This window comes from Pygoscelis adeliae, unplaced genomic scaffold (genome assembly GCF_000699105.1).
Source record: "Pygoscelis adeliae isolate BGI_AS28 unplaced genomic scaffold, ASM69910v1 Scaffold116, whole genome shotgun sequence".
Lineage (NCBI taxonomy): Eukaryota > Metazoa > Chordata > Aves > Sphenisciformes > Spheniscidae > Pygoscelis > Pygoscelis adeliae.
This window is the reverse complement of record NW_008825080.1, coordinates 1,338,589-1,354,556: the sequence shown is the minus strand read 5'-3', so window position 1 is coordinate 1,354,556 and position 15,968 is coordinate 1,338,589. Positions and strand designations below refer to the sequence as shown.

The 15,968-nt window shown below is 36.1% G+C and overlaps 1 protein-coding gene across 1 annotated transcript in view; it reads left to right on the top strand.

Annotated features, from left to right (window-relative positions):
* The first annotated feature begins 1,382 nt into the window (after positions 1-1,382).
* Positions 1,383-15,968, top strand: part of MAP3K1 (mitogen-activated protein kinase kinase kinase 1, E3 ubiquitin protein ligase) — a 23,139-nt gene continuing 8,553 nt past the window's right edge. The window contains exons 1-13 of the mRNA XM_009326928.1: positions 1,383-1,526; positions 4,039-4,245; positions 6,025-6,225; positions 7,134-7,250; positions 7,802-7,950; positions 9,913-10,034; positions 10,790-10,871; positions 10,998-11,175; positions 11,962-12,252; positions 12,699-12,820; positions 13,884-13,975; positions 14,224-14,413; positions 14,722-15,965. Coding sequence (XP_009325203.1) covers positions 1,383-1,526; positions 4,039-4,245; positions 6,025-6,225; positions 7,134-7,250; positions 7,802-7,950; positions 9,913-10,034; positions 10,790-10,871; positions 10,998-11,175; positions 11,962-12,252; positions 12,699-12,820; positions 13,884-13,975; positions 14,224-14,413; positions 14,722-15,965 — 3,139 coding nt within the window. The remainder of the gene's footprint in view (positions 1,527-4,038; positions 4,246-6,024; positions 6,226-7,133; positions 7,251-7,801; positions 7,951-9,912; positions 10,035-10,789; positions 10,872-10,997; positions 11,176-11,961; positions 12,253-12,698; positions 12,821-13,883; positions 13,976-14,223; positions 14,414-14,721; positions 15,966-15,968) is intronic.

Genomic DNA, 15,968 nt, shown 5'->3' with positions numbered 1-15,968 from the left:
GCTTGAAAGAAAATGTATTTTGTTTACAGTGTCCATCTGCTTATTACATTTCAGCACTGAACAGGAAGTTATTTCCTGCCTCAGAATACTTTGTTTCCTTTGTCTCTACGATGAGAGAAAAAAAATAACAGTACTCCTCCTGACCAGTGAAAACTTCTCATTTTTCTAAGTAGGGATTTGTAATAAATGAACCTTAGTAATACATTACTGATGAAGATAGGAATTGTAATTTTAACATCATCTTATTGCAGTGAACGTTACAGGGAATATGTTGTGCGTCATCATACAGTACATAACTGTAGTTTTAATTGCATAGCTAAATGTTTCAGAAGCTGAAGGCTGCATGCATGAAAGCAGCGGTTGTAACTAAATTATTATATAGCCTTATCTTCCACTTTAAGTTGTGATTTTATTTTTGAAATAAAATTTCATTCTGAGAGTTGGCTTAATCAAGCTTGCTTATTTTTAAAGACAGCTAACTTCAAGAAGATGGGTGGGGATGATGTATTGCTGCTTAAGAATGTGGTTTTCTTGGTGATTTAGCAGATAGCTCAACAGAATCAGGAAATCTTCCAGACTGTTCATATTTGTTTTTCAGTGTCTGACAGTATTTTTTTGCTTTTTTGTTGTTGCCAGCAATCACAAGCAACTACTTTGCTGTAGGTCAAAAAAGTACAAGCCCAGATGGATTACGCTTTCATTTTACAGATAGGAACTTGCTGTGAAATTTGCTATAATTATAGCTGACTTGAAGAGCTTTTGAGTCATCAGTCACTCAGAAGGCAACTCTCAAGGCCACTAGCCTTACTTTCTTGACTTCTGTGTCTAGTTTAAACATACTTACTGTGTATTACTTTATAAGTCCTCTTTTTTGAGGAAGTGTCATGTATAGGAAGAGGCGCTACATATATAGTTTCATGCTTGTGCATCATTTCCTATGAAGATGGAAAATTTTTACCATTAATTTATATTCATTTTGTAAATTGTTTTAAAATAGAGATTGCAAGCTTTGAATTGCCAAGGAGTGCATGAACCATCACAACACTTGTGAAACCTTTGGTGAATGACATGACACATAGGGTAATTTTTGTGTTGGTTTAATATTTGCTAAGACCTTCCTTTTTACTGGGTGTCTAATGTTACAAGCAGTACACACATTTTAAAGACATAACCCTCCAAACAGGTATGCTGCAAATGGCAGACTAGCAAATTAGGCATAACTCTTAAAAGGCTTTCTGCAGTCAGTTGGAAGTAATGTTTTAGCAGATGCTTTGTAAGGAGAAGGGGAATAGGATGGCACAAAGTTTCAGAATGCTGTGATATTATACTTTAACTAAAATTAATTGTGTTTATGACTTTTTTTTCTTTGCTGTAGTCGTGACATGGAGAATAAAGAAACCCTCAGGGGGTTGCAGAAGATGGATGACCGCCCAGAAGAGCGCATGATCAGGGAGAAACTCAAGGCAACGTGTATGCCAGCCTGGAAGCATGAATGGCTGGAAAGAAGAAGCAGGAGAGGCCCTGTGGTAAGTGGCACTGATGGAACGGCAATAACTAGCAGCTATTACAAATAAAAATCCCTTAAATTTCTTTCTGTTAGAAACCTCTTTTTCTTAACAATTTGCATACTCTTAATCATGGTCCTCCTGTTCATTTTTTGAATTGTTTAACAGGAAATCGTGGCTTTCTGAAATGTACACATTTATTAAGCTTTATTTTTAAGAAAAAGGCATATAGCTGTGCTGCTGATTTGTGTAGTATAAAATAATACTGTGACAACACTGCCCTCTAATGTCAACAACAAAAGTAGCTCTTGAGTGCAAAACTGCACTATAGTCCTTTGTACTCCCTTGATTCTTAGGGGTTTCATGACTTCACTTTTCCTTAGTTTGTAAATGTTTAAGTTTTCTATGTATTGTAGTGGAAATGTATGGAATTTTTGCTAGATAAAAAAACCAAACTGCAATCTTACTAGAACCAGAAAAAACCAAAGCGGAGTAACTCCTTCACACAAGTCTCAACTCTGCTAAACTTTGGATGCCAGAGTATTCTATTAGCCTTTTCGGTAATACTTTTGTGTAAATGGCTCAGAAGTGCCTTTAAGAAATTGCGGGCAGATCAAACCTGAAACTTATTAAGCATAGTTACAATTCTGTTTAGTATAATGCTGGTTAATTAATAGCCATTGGTTACCTATAAGTGTAGTTGCATTTGTCGATGTGAATCCCATGTACCACTTGATGGGAGTGCTAATTTAAAGCTAACATCATCTGATGCAGTAAACAAGTGTTTGGGGACAGCTTTTCTGGAACAGAAATAAGAGCATTCTGTTGGTAACTTTCTGTCATGAGAAAGAACATTGAAAATACCTACAAGTGCACCAAAAAAGCAATACCTCAAAGGATCAAATAACACAAAACAGTTCTTACTTTAAAAATTTTTTAATGCATCTTGGTTACTGCATAGCTTGAAATTGTTTTCCTGCTCAGCCCACTTTCCTTGAGGTTTCTGGGGTTTTTAATACAACTTTTGATGCTCCAGATTATCAGTTACTACCATTTTACATTTTAAATGTTTTCTAACATAGCAACTGTAACTTGTCCATAGGCACATGAATTTGCATTCTGACCTTCCAGGAAAGAAAAAGCATTACAGTAATTGGTAGGAGGGAAAAAAAGGCTGCACTGCTTTTTATACTTCTCCTTTATCCTATTCCCTTTTATAATCAGATAGCAGTATATTTAAAAACAGTAGCAACAAAGGTTTCTGAAAAGTTCAGATTTGCAGTATATTAAATATGGTGACTTCTTAAAGTAAAATGAGCATTGCTTGGATCAAGGCTGTAAACGCAGATTTTTCTTCTCTTAGGCAGTGCCTAACTGCTAGACCACAACCTCCTCGTTGTCCTCTCTCCCTGTAGCCTGCTGAAATGCATTTCTGGATAGTGGAATAGCTTCAGCTGGATGAGTTAAATGTTTCAGTTTAAAATAGCATTTGACCTTGTGGATGCAGTCCAAATCATTAGGTGGAAAGGCACAGAGTCTGGATGACTCTTCCTCCCCATACCCTGAGCAGGGGAAAGCCCCTTCCGTTTTTTGACTAAATCAAAGAGACCTCTGCAACTTTCTAGGAGAGGTCTGCTCTGTTAATCTGAAGTGTTACTTGGAGCTTCCTTCCATCTTTGAGTCAAGCCTCTAAGACATGGAGAAATGTAGAACTAAAACTGAATCTGCCTGCTCTGACTGCTTTTAATTCTATTCCCAGGGGCCTTACTCTTCTTATGCATTATGTAGGTCTGAGAGGCAGGCAGCTGAAAGTTGTCTTGAAATACTCCATACCTCAGTGTCAAAATTCAGTGTTCATGCAACAAAGCACTGTATTAGAAATATGTACTCACTCTGCTTGAGCATATGTGTCTATTCATGTAATGCAGCACTGTGCACAGTGATTAGCTCAGATACCAGATGTAGTGTAGCTGTTTTACTTGTATGGCAGGCAGAAAACCTGGGTGTGGTTCTTGTAGGGCACAGCATGCTGCGTTGCCTCCAGGTTTAAAGTAATTTCTACTTTGCAACAAGTGTTGTGCTGTAGAAATAGCAACCCTAGTATTTCTCAACTGATCCTTACTGTGTATAACAGATGAATCCAACATTATAGCTCTTAATACGCAGCCAACGCCTGTAGAAAAAAAAAAAAAATTCTTTTGGCTCCTACTATCCAAATGGGAGAACTGCTGTCTTTGAGATATCATGAATGACAACTACAGAAGTACTTTGAGAATCAAATCAGTTGCTGCCACAACTTACATAAGCAGCACAAATGGACAGGAAAATAGGTTCTTGCTTTTGTGTTGCGTATAGATTAACAAGGTAACCCCTATTAGATGTTAATACTAGAATCTAGGGAATAGGCAAACTTTGGGTGTCTGGGTAATGGCTTAATTATGTAATGCTAGCAAAACAAGTTATGATTAATTTGTTTTGTTTTAGTGTAAAATGATCAATTTGTAATTCTAACACATGGTTTAATTTCTGCAAGGTGGTGAAACCTATCCCCGGGAAAGGAGATGGATCGGAAACGAACAAACTCTCTCTAGAATCTCAAGCTGAAGGACAAAGCACTGCTGCTTCACCTACACAGAAAGGAAGACGTAGTCCTTCTCCTAGTAGCTCCTCTTCATCATCTTCTAGGACAGTTAAATCTGAATCACCGGGTGTTAGGAGAAAAAGGGTATCTCCAGTGCCTGTAAGTTGCAAGCTGTGATGTAATTTTTAATTTGGCTATATTCTGCAATCTTTTGCTTATAGAGGCAATTAATCCTCCCTGTGTAGGGCAAGATGCTGATACAAAGGGGTTATGACAGGGTATCACTTGAGTGAGATACACAGAGCATATCTCATGTTAGTTTCTTATGTGTGGAATTTTATTCTCTACTCTTAAGTGTGTGTTTTCTTTTTAATTCAGTCCTGCTTTCAATTTTTATTTCTAGGAAATAAATGAAGAAATATAGATACTCAGTCATGAAGACATGTATGTTTTTAGCTTGATTTGCACGAAGAGGTGCTAGTAGTTTGTTTTTTTCTGTAGTTTTGTATGTCAGTTCTCCAGGCAGGTATATTCTGTCAGGGATAAGATTGTTGACTGGATTAAGATTCCTGCAGAAAAGTGTTACTGGTATGCTATTTGTGATCCTCTATTCCAGAATTGATCTTTATGTACAGATTCGGGAAGATATAGGTACGTGCATTGTTAGAAGACTAAAATCTCTATCATCACATTTGATCTGGAATAGAATGTTTTGAGCAATAGTAACTGGCTTCATTAAAGAAGATCAAGAGTATAATGTTTTGAGCAATAGTATCTAATGTGTTTGCTTGTTATAAAAATGCTCATCTACATTTAAGCTTCATTTGACTTGTCTACAACTTCACAGTGCGAGTAAGAGTAAGATCTAATCGCTTTTATTGTCCCATTGCTCTAAACAAGGTTTCCAAAGTCAATTAAAATATGTACTGCCATTCTTCTGAACTAGGGATTAATATCACAAGTTACAGCACTACGACACAGCTCCTTTCTTCTTGACAAGAGAAACTGAAAGGTTAAAAAAAAAAAAAAACCTCAAACCAAAACCACAACAACCCACTAAACTATCTAATTTAGCTTTTGATCCATTTTTACGTGATTGTTTTTCTTTGTTTTATATTAACCTTTCACATGAAAAACCTTAGAAGTTCAGGCTATCTTTTACTGAACTAATGGACAGGGAGTCAATTATAACCTGCATCGTAACATAAAATTCAAAGTGGATATAAATCAAAGCAGAAGATTTGAAATTGGACAGAGGCATTAATGCATCTCATAATGTTAGAAATGTGAAGAATTTAAATAAAGACAATCTTAATAAAAGATTTAGGCCCTTACATTTTTGATGATGGGGAAACGAAACAAAACAAAACATCCTGAGCTGAAAGTTGCTTTAATTGTGCAAAGGAGAAGAAGCTGTATCCTTTTTTCCTTTTCTTTGGAATTTCTTAAACTTTTGTTCTTCATTGACCATATATTCCCTTTTGTAAACTGTAGTCGTAGGATTTCTTCATTTATGAAATATATTAGCATTATATAGCCTTATATAATAACTTCCTATATTGAGTCACGAGTCTATGATTATCTTCTGATTGAATTATACTTGCTAATTCAGTAGTAAAATGGTAAGGCAACCAATGAAGACTTGAAAATAGAAGCAATTTAAAACTTCTTTTCTGTCATAATACCAGATAAAATTTCAGTTACAAAATTTCAGTTTTTCTTCTGCCCTTGAGTTCTGGGCGTGGAAGAAAAGTAATCCTTTTAAAGTCATATAGTCTAAGTAGGTTGTAGTAGTTTTGGGTTTTGGCCACTCTCTTATTTCGCGCTCCTCTTTTGTTTTTTGGGGGGGGGGGGGGGGGGGGGGGAACCCGAAAAACCCAACACTTAATTAAACTTACTGTTGTCCTGGAAATGCTTTTGATGGAACCACTTATGTAGTTTCAGAGTGGACGAATAACACCACCTCGACGAGCCCCATCTCCCGATGGCTTCTCTCCATACAGCCCTGAGGAAACAAATCGTCGTGTCAACAAAGTTATGCGAGCCAGGCTGTACTTGCTGCAGCAGATAGGACCCAACTCTTTCTTAATTGGAGGAGACAGCCCTGATAATAAATACAGAGTGTTTATTGGGCCTCAGGTAGAGAACGTTTTTGTGTTGTCTGAAGCTTTTAAATTTATAGATAATCTTGGAAAACTGTTCAAAACCAAACTAGATCAAGGTAGTCGCCAACCCATGGCAATGGTTCTATAAAGTAATGCTTGAAGGTTGTAATCTGTGCTCATGTAATATAATCAGCTTGTATTTTGTCAAATACGTAGCAAGTATATTAGTTTTGTCTAAAGTTTCTGTTTTTTTAAAGAAAAAGACTCTAGTTTGGAAGTAATTACTATTGTCCTGTCTATTTCTCTTTCCTAGAAGTGTCTCCGAATGATCTATCTTCAGTATTGTTGGCTAAAATTTGGCCACTCCATTTTCCTAGTTTCTCACTCTGAAACACTTTATTTCCTCTATTCATGGGATATATACAAATGGCAAGCACATGACATAATTCCTTTAATGGTGTGATAATTTCGTTAATACCCATAGCGAGGTCCTTTTCATAGACTTTCATGGTACTGATGTGATGCTACATTGGGGAACATCTAGGTTTTTGAGTAAACAGAAGCATCTCATTTAAGTTTAGTGTCGTGTTATGGATATACAATGATTATATGTATAAATTCCTTCTAGTATGAAGCATAGCAATAACTTCAGTTGATTTTAAAAAAAATTAAAAATGGGGAAAAAAAACAATTGAAAACTGGTGTAATAATTGTCTGCTTTTATATATATATATACCTGAATAATATTTTGGGAATTCACATTTTCTGTAAGGCCATGTAAGAAGGTATTTACGCCTATATATGAAGTACTTTGCATGACTACTGGCTTTTTCGGGGGGGGCAGGGGGGAGTAGCAGATGTTCTATGATGAACTTAAATGTGGAAAAATTACCTATGTAATTATCAATTCAGTAGCTCCTTAGCATATACTTCTCTTTCCAGACTTGTAGCTGTGGCCGTGGAACGTTTTGTATTCATCTGCTGTTTGTTATGCTGCGGGTGTTCCAGCTTGAACCCTCAGACCCAATGCTCTGGAGAAAGACACTGAAGAACTTTGAGGTAATCGATTTCTAATAGCTCTAATATCAGATCTAAAATACACTCCAGGTAAGAGTGTTTAGGACATTATCTTAAAAATGCTGAAAACTGTTGCTTTGAAAAGCAACAAGAATATATGTTTTTAATTATACCTTAATTCAGTCTCAAGAGCTCTGCAAGTAGAGGAAAAAAAAAAAAGCTGCAAATAGAAGACATAACTAAAAGAATAGTAGAGATCTGTAGTTTAGTGAGTGATTCAAATCTTGGATTTTCTACTCAAATTTGTGTATCTGTCTCATTGATTAGCTGAAAAGTAAACAGAACGAAGGTCTTCAGAAGTAATTGTATGCATACTTAAAGCTGTTACTTTTAATAAGCAAATAAGTTTTTGTTGTAAAGTGTTTCTTGTGATCTGTTTATTAGTAAGACTTCTGCTGCTGCTACTGCTAATGCATTATCGTTAAGGTGAATAGGTTTTTTTTTTAGCAGTAGTTAAGCTTCAGTAATATTACTTTTAATTACAGGCTATTCATAGCATAAATACTACTGTTGCTGTCTTTTTCTGATGTTAGGTTGAGAGTTTGTTCCAGAAATATCACAGTAGGCGTAGCTCGAGGATCAAAGCTCCATCTCGTAACACCATCCAGAAGTTTGTCTCACGCATGTCAAATTCTCATACATTGTCATCATCTAGTACTTCTACATCTAGTTCAGAAAACAGGTTAGTATTTTTCTAAAGAAATTAAAAGCTTTATTCTGTAGTTTTCCTCTAATTTGGGAGACTTAGAATCACCTACATTCTTTTTGTTCAAAGCTGCTTTCATTTCAAGCCATGTTAAGTCTCTGTATTTGCAAATGATCGAGTCAAGCATACATTAGTCACCGTGGTACCAAGTGGGCATATTTGCTTTATAACTTCTGTTTGAAAAATTTTAAGTAGAGTTGTGAAGAGAATTTTTCTGACCCTTTATGAATTTGGGAAACAAACTTTTGAAATCTAAGTGCAAGACTGAAGCACATTAACTTTGGAAACCTATTTGTGTGCATTTGTTCAAATGCAGCACTTATGCAAATGTTGACAAATGAAGAAACATGATTTTTCTTTTTCTCTTGTCCTACCTTGGAGAAATGCTTGTGCCTATGACAATATACTGAAAAATTTTGGGGTAAATGCACTCTGTGTAAACATATATATAAAAAATACATAAAAAAACACAAGTAAGCATATATTTAAAAACGCTTCATGTAAAATGTGTGATTAAATTATTTTAAAGGAGCTACTAAACTATTATGATTTTTATAGTTTATACAATATTAAACAATGCCTTATTTATCAATTTTAAGTGATGTTTGATTCTTTGATTTTTTTTTTTTTTTGGTGTCACTGTAAATAAATTGCATAAACAAAGTAGTTAAATACCTAATCTACTCTGGAACTACTTATCTGGCAAGCCAGTTCCTTTAATGTAGATACCTGTGTAGGAAAATATTTTTTTTTCATAGAATTGGCTTCACTGGATTGTGAACGTCAGTGCATTAGTTCTCATTTTTTTACAGGATGAAAGATTTTTCAGTTGTTTGCCAGTACACCTGATGATTAGTTCCTAGCATTACTGGTTCAATGAGATAAGCTGCTGTTTTGTGCAACTCTAATCTTGCGTGATATAAGTATTGGAGAACACTGAGCATCAGATTCATTTGAGATAAAAGTTTATTTTCATGGATTTTTCAAGGGAAAAAATAGTGTCAACCATTTGCAAGGAAATAGAAGTTAATATATGTGTATAGAAATAATGTATATGCAAATTAATTTTATTTTTAAAATATCTTGTTGGTGAACAAACATAGGGTTCCTGCAAGCTTTTAGACACTCACCAACTATAACTTAAATTTTTGCTATGAATAGTAAGAGTTTTGCACATTTAAACAATATTACAGAAGATTAAAATCTGTGTTTTTCACGATGTGTTGTTAAAGTTCAGAATAATTTTTCTGGCAAAATCTCTGGTTATATCCATGTAAAAATTAAGGTGGGGGTAAATAAAATGGAAGCAACATGTAAAACAGGGAAATGTTTTATTAAAAATCTACATGGGACATGTAGGTATGTTGGTGTTCACGTGAATCTATTGCATCTGTTTCTGTTAGTGGCAGAAAATTCTTCAGTGGCTGTTATCTTCTGTTAATTTTTTAAGTTCATCAAGTAGTATTTACAGTTTCCTGTAATGGGCTAAAGACTACCTTGTGACTCAATACTCTGAAAGGAATATGATGGAAAAAAATGTGGGTAGCTTTCAAAATACAAAAATTTCTTAGTTTTTCAAAACCAAATGATAAGTAAAAAAGCGAAGGTTGGTTTGTTTAAAGAAACCTTAGCGAAAAAAAAAAATTTAAGTGCCTAAGGCTGGGCCTTTCAATCTCTAATTGGTATCTGACCTAGTTTGAAAAGATGTCATGCGTTTTGTGACTTTCCCTTTCATTTCAACAAAGTGTTGTCTGTATTCAGTGCTTCTAAAAATTTGGTTGCTTATTCAGATGAAGATTTAGGAGAATGATTCATGAATAGCTTATAGTTACTCAGAAGTGACTGTTCCAAACTGGAACTTCATCTTTTTTTCACTGTTAAAGCCATTTCTGAATTCTGATGTGCCACTTCTACAATCACAAATATCTATTTTTATAGTATGAAGGATGAAGAAGAACAGATGTGCCCCATTTGTTTGTTAGGCATGCTGGATGAAGAGAGCCTAACTGTGTGTGAAGATGGCTGCAGGAACAAATTACACCACCACTGCATGTCAATTTGTACGTTGTCAACTTTGTCTAGTTAAGTTCTGGTGACTCTAAATATGCAAAAGTGTTATAACTTAGTGTGGTTTTGTTGGGTTTTTTGTTTGTTTTAAAAGTAAAAAACCAAACCTGCTCTGAAGTGATGACTGGTACCTCTTTGTGAGGGTTTGGTATCATTTGAGTACTATTGATATGCCTTATTTTATCAGTTCTTCACAAATCAAGTTTGTAATTTGATGCTTTGAGAAAGAAGTTAACTGCAGGGCTAGAGGTTTGAGCCTCTTTTACCTGAGTGAAAAGATTATGTCCAATTAGGGCAAAGTTAGGAACAGACTTTTAGCCCCCTGTGACTTGTCATTAAAATGCATGAAAGTCATCTACTATCAGCTAGGATTATATAGTGATTTACAGAGTATGCTTACATACTACATTAAATAAAGTATATAAATAGTTACAGTTTGCTTTAACAAATAAAATTCCATCTCCCATATTTGAATACTTTTGAAAAAGCATTGCCTATGTTTGAGGTACAAAAGGAACTGCATTTCAGTTCATAACTTTTAATATTAATTGTAGAGCTAAACTGAAGCATTTCTGCATGCAAAAAATGTTTGAATGCCGATATTTATCAGGCTGCTGCAAATAGCTCAGTTCAGAAGCATTTATCCTGAAACTAACATTCTTCAGTAAAACTTAGAAATAGTAATGGCATCTTCTGGTTTTATGCACTGTAAAACTGAAGTATGTATTATGCTGTTGCTGTGTTCCAGGGGCAGAAGAATGCAGAAGAAACAGAGAACCACTTATCTGTCCTCTCTGTAGATCTAAATGGAGATCTCATGATTTCTATAGGTAAGGGTTCAGGTGTATAACAAACTCTGTTTCTGGATCCTTAGTTGATGTTCCTAAATATGTTGAAGTATTTACTTCAGTAAATGTTTCATTTGTTAATCCACATTATTTGTTGTTAATCTGTAGTCATGAATTGGCAAGCCCTGCAGATTCTTCTGTTCTCCGTGTGGTTCAGCAACAAACTCAGCAGCAATCTACAGCTGGATCACAGAGAAGAACCCAAGATAGCAATTTTAACCTTACTCATTATGGGGTCCAGCAGATCCCTTCTGCCTATAAAGATTTAGCTGAGCCATGGATTCAGGTAACTTTACTTTTGTAAAAGAAGCTTCAAATGTAAAAACTGATTTTGAACTGTTTTGCTAGATTTGTCAGATCAACAATTCAAAAATTTATTCTGGATCCCATCAGCTTTATGGTTGATTATTATTGGAAAGAACTATATTTAATTTGCATCAGAAGAGAAGGTTTTCCAGTCTTGTTTTAGCTGGGGTTTCAGTTTTGGACTTCATCTCAGACCTCATATTAAAGGTCCATGTAATAAAATGTAGTATTCTTAACTCTAGTTTTGGTTGTGCAAGTGTCACATAAATACAAAGTGGGCACTTAGTGTTACCCAAGTTGTGTTGCAGGAGCTGAATGACCTAAACAACCTCTAGAGTCTAGAGGTGGGTTCAAATGAGCAGGGTCACACACTTAAAAGTGGGAGAACTTGTATTGCCTATATTTCTGCTGTGACTTTTATCTGGTATAGCTGGACCTTGGTTTCAGGGTTGTTGATGTGAATGTCTAGAAACAAATTCCATACTGAATAATTAAAATTCAAAGGGAACGAAACCATCCATACAGTTGTCCTCCCACTTCTCTTAACAGAGTTTTTGGAGAACCAATGACTTATCATTTATGATGTTTCATTTCTATCACAGAATCCTTTTTTAAGACACTGTACCTTCTGACACATTTTTGCTGTCAGACTTAAGGTGATTTTTCATCAGAAACACTTCTTTGCTCTTTTTGATGGCTCTTCTTAGGTACTTAAGTTTCAGTATTGTTCAGTTTAACTCCTGTAATGTTGCTTTTTCCTTGGCAGGTATTTGGAATGGAGTTAGTTGGCTGCTTGTTTTCTCGAAACTGGAATATACGAGAGATGGCACTTAGGCGTCTTTCCCATGATGTTAGCGGTGCTTTATTACTGGCTAATGGTGAAAGCACTGGAAATTCTGGAAGTAGCAATGGAAACAACACAAGTGCTGGAGCTCTGGGAGCAGCTAGTGGGTCATCTCAGACCAGTATCTCAGGAGATGTGGTGGTGGAATCTTGCTGCAGTGTGCTGTCCATGGTCTGTGCCGACCCTGTCTACAAAGTGTATGTTGCTGCTTTAGTAAGTAGTTGTTTACTTGTTGTATCTTATTAATTTTGAAGTTATTTCATTTTTGAAGGGGAGGGAAAGGGAGGATATATATAAAGTCAGGAATCCTAGTAATTGTTGTTGAGCACCACTGATGACTTAACTTTTAACCATCATCTGAAAGTGGGATGAACAAAATCCTCAGCAAGAGTGAAATGGCATGACTCCACTGGCCAACCATAAGGAAATGCTTGCTACAGTGCTAGGTATTAACAGTACTTGTATGACTAAGTTCTTTCCAATCTCAAGGAATACGTGACTAATTCTAACAGTGAATATGTAGTAAGCTATTTATCCTGTGGACATTTCATTGATATTTTAAATGCAATTTATATAAAACTATTTACAACTCTCTAAAAAAATTAAGAATTGTGTTGCTAATTTTATTTCATATGTATTGCTTTTTTCCTTTCTCTTAGAAAACTTTAAGAGCCATGCTGGTATATACTCCCTGTCATACTTTGGCAGAGAGGACTAAACTACAGCGACTTCTCAAGCCAGTTGTAGAGACGATATTAGTTAAATGTGCAGATGCCAACAGGTATGGTGTCTCATGAACTTCAAATTCATTTTGGATTGTTACTGAAATGTCTTGAAGCTTCATTTGTTGCTATTTATGTGGAACTAGGAGACCATTTATAGTTGATGGTGAAATAAAATGTGTGGATCATAAGTATAAATATATCCTGTCTTTGTTAAAGTCTAATTGCTACCAACAAACTTCTGGCTTGAAAGATGTAGGTTTTCAAAGCACCTGATTGCATTTTTCCAACACTTACAGATCTTAAATGATACTTTGCTTTCATAAGGCCTCCCCCCCCCCCCCCCCCACAAAAAACTAAAATAAAGGAAGATGTTAGGTGCAGTCATCAACCATCCCCTCCATCTCAGTTGATATTGCTTTGGTCTAATTCTCATGACTCGCCTTTTAAGCAGTCAGCAAGTACCAATCATGTATGTTTCCTACTTCAACAGAAGCTGTTGTACATCTGTGACATGAAGTGTTAACATAATGCTTCTGCTTTTTATTTTACACTGTAATGTTAGGAAATGGCTATTCTGAGTGAAAGCCCTTGGCATTTCTGGCTTGAGTAGCCCTTGTCTTCCTGTCCCAAGCTACTCCGTTTGTTCTGCCAGACCAACCATTTCTTCACCTGTACTGTAAGCTAGATGCAGAAGTCCACCAGCTTGACTTTTAGGTTTAGTTCCTAAGCAGCATTTCTTCTGAAACTGCAGCTGGAGATGCCCCGGCAATAGTCTAGCAATAGGATATCTAAAGTTAAAGGAATAAGTGAAATAGAGCTGTTCCTTGTGTTGCTGGATTCCTGGATTTGGCCTGTTTTTGCAAAAGGATGAGGTCATATTTGTTTTTTTTTTTATTTATTAGTGATAGACATTACATTTCTGGAAGTATCCTTGTAAATTTGTCACAACCATTGGTAGCTTACAGATAGAGGATTATAGAAATGTATTGGAATAAAGTGATGTGAATTTGTTTTCCGTGCACAAGTCCAAGCTAATGATTATTGAAATATAATGATTAGAATGTTTTTCCTTGAAAGCATCTGCTAAAAGAGTTATTTTTTTGTTTTAATTTCTTATAGTCGAACAAGTCAACTTTCAGTCTCAACACTATTGGAGATGTGTAAAGGCCAAGCAGGCGAGCTGGCAGTTGGGAGAGAAATACTTAAATCTGGTAATAATAGCTCTTCATATAGAATTGAATTATAATTACAAGCAAATATACTGAAGTGTTTTAAATTTAATGCAGGATTTATCCAATATCAGCATGGCAAAGAGAACGATATTTCTCTCAGCAGTTTGGGAGGGGGTTAATTTGGGCACAGAATGTGTATTTCTGTATGATACAATTCTGATCTTTATTTCGATCAGAACGTAGATTGTGAACATATCTAATTCTTATTTTATAAACTTTTTTTATAGGGTCCATTGGTATTGGTGGTATTGATTATGTCTTAAATTGTATTCTTGGAACCCAAACCGAATCTAGCAACTGGCAAGCACTACTGGGGCGACTTTGTCTAATAGACAGACTCCTGTTGGAATTTCCTGGTGAATTTTATCCCCACATTGTCTGTGGAGATGTTTTACAGGCTGATACCATAGTAGTCAGGTACTCACTTACGCTGTGTGACTATTACTCTTCATAGTTGAATATGTTGTTGGTGATTTCTTAAAAAAAATAGTTGTTCTAATTCCTGTAAACAAATAGTATATATTTATATGCAAAAGTGCACTTACTTTATGGAGTAAATGGTTGCCTTTTTTAAAACTTCTGACCTGTGAATCAATTTTGAAGCACCAGTGCAGCAATAATTCTACTGCAGAACTGACAGCTAAATACATTATCTTGAAATGGCTTTCTTGGCACTAGTTAACTAAAGCATATCAGTGTATAAAACACCTCTTTTCTTTTTTTAGGTATAAGAAACTTCTCTCCCTCTTAACTTTCGCCTTGCAGTCAATTGACAATTCCCACTCAATGGTTGGTAAACTATCACGGAGAGTATTTTTGAGTGCAGCAAGAATGGTGGCAAGAGTGCCTCATGTTTTTGTAAAGCTGTTAGAAATGTTGAGTGTGACAAGCTCAACTCATTATGTAAGGATGCGTCGACGTCTGATGGCAATAGCAGATGAAATGGAAATTGCAGAAGCCATCCAGCTAGGCATGGAAGAAATGCATTCCGGAGAATGTCAACATGAAGACTTTTTGCAGCTACCTGTACCAGATAACTCTCCAGAAGCTACAGAAAGTAATACTCCTAACAATACTGTCCAGTTATCAGGGAAAAGTGGGAAAGGCTTAAGTGATAAACTGAGTGCCAGTCCAGAGGACATTTCTGAGACGCTGGCTGGCCTTGCTGTCGGACTTCCTGTTTCATCAGTAACCACTGAGCAACCAAAGCCAACCATTCAAACAAAAGGAAAACCCCACAGTCAGTGTTTGAACTCTTCTCCCTCATCCAGTCATTCCCAGTCACTATTCCCAACGCTTCTGTCTCCTTCAAATCCATCTGTACCAGCTGGCACTGTAACAGATGTCTCTAAACTCAGACCTCAGGGATTCGTTCCCTGCAAAATCCCCTCATCTTCTCCTCAAACACAGCGGAAACTTTCTCTGCAGTTTCAGAGAAACTGTTCTGAAAATAAAGAACCAGAGAAACTTTCTCCGGTTTTTACCCAAGCCAGGCCATTGCCATCCAGTCACATACACAGGCCAAAGCCATCACGACCCACTCCAAGTGATGTGAACAAGCAGGGAGAAACCTTAAAAAACAGTATGACACTTGACCTGAATGATATTTCACAGTGTGATGGCAATAGTAGCAGTAGTAGCAGTGCAGTTATACCAAGTGAAGAGACAGTGTTCACACCAGTAGATGAAAAATGTCGATTGGATGTTAATGCAGAGCTCAATTCCAGTATTGAGGACCTACTCGAGGCCTCCATGCCAACAAGTGATGGCACAGTTACATTCAAGTCTGAAGTTGCAGTTCTTTCTCCTGAGCGGGCAGAAAATGATGATACTTACAAAGATGATGTAAATCATAATCAAAAATGCAAGGAAAAGATGGAAGCTGAAGAGGAGGAAGCTTTAGCTATTGCTATGGCAATGTCAGCGTCTCAAGATGCCCTGCCAGTAATTCCCCAACTACAGGTTGAAAACG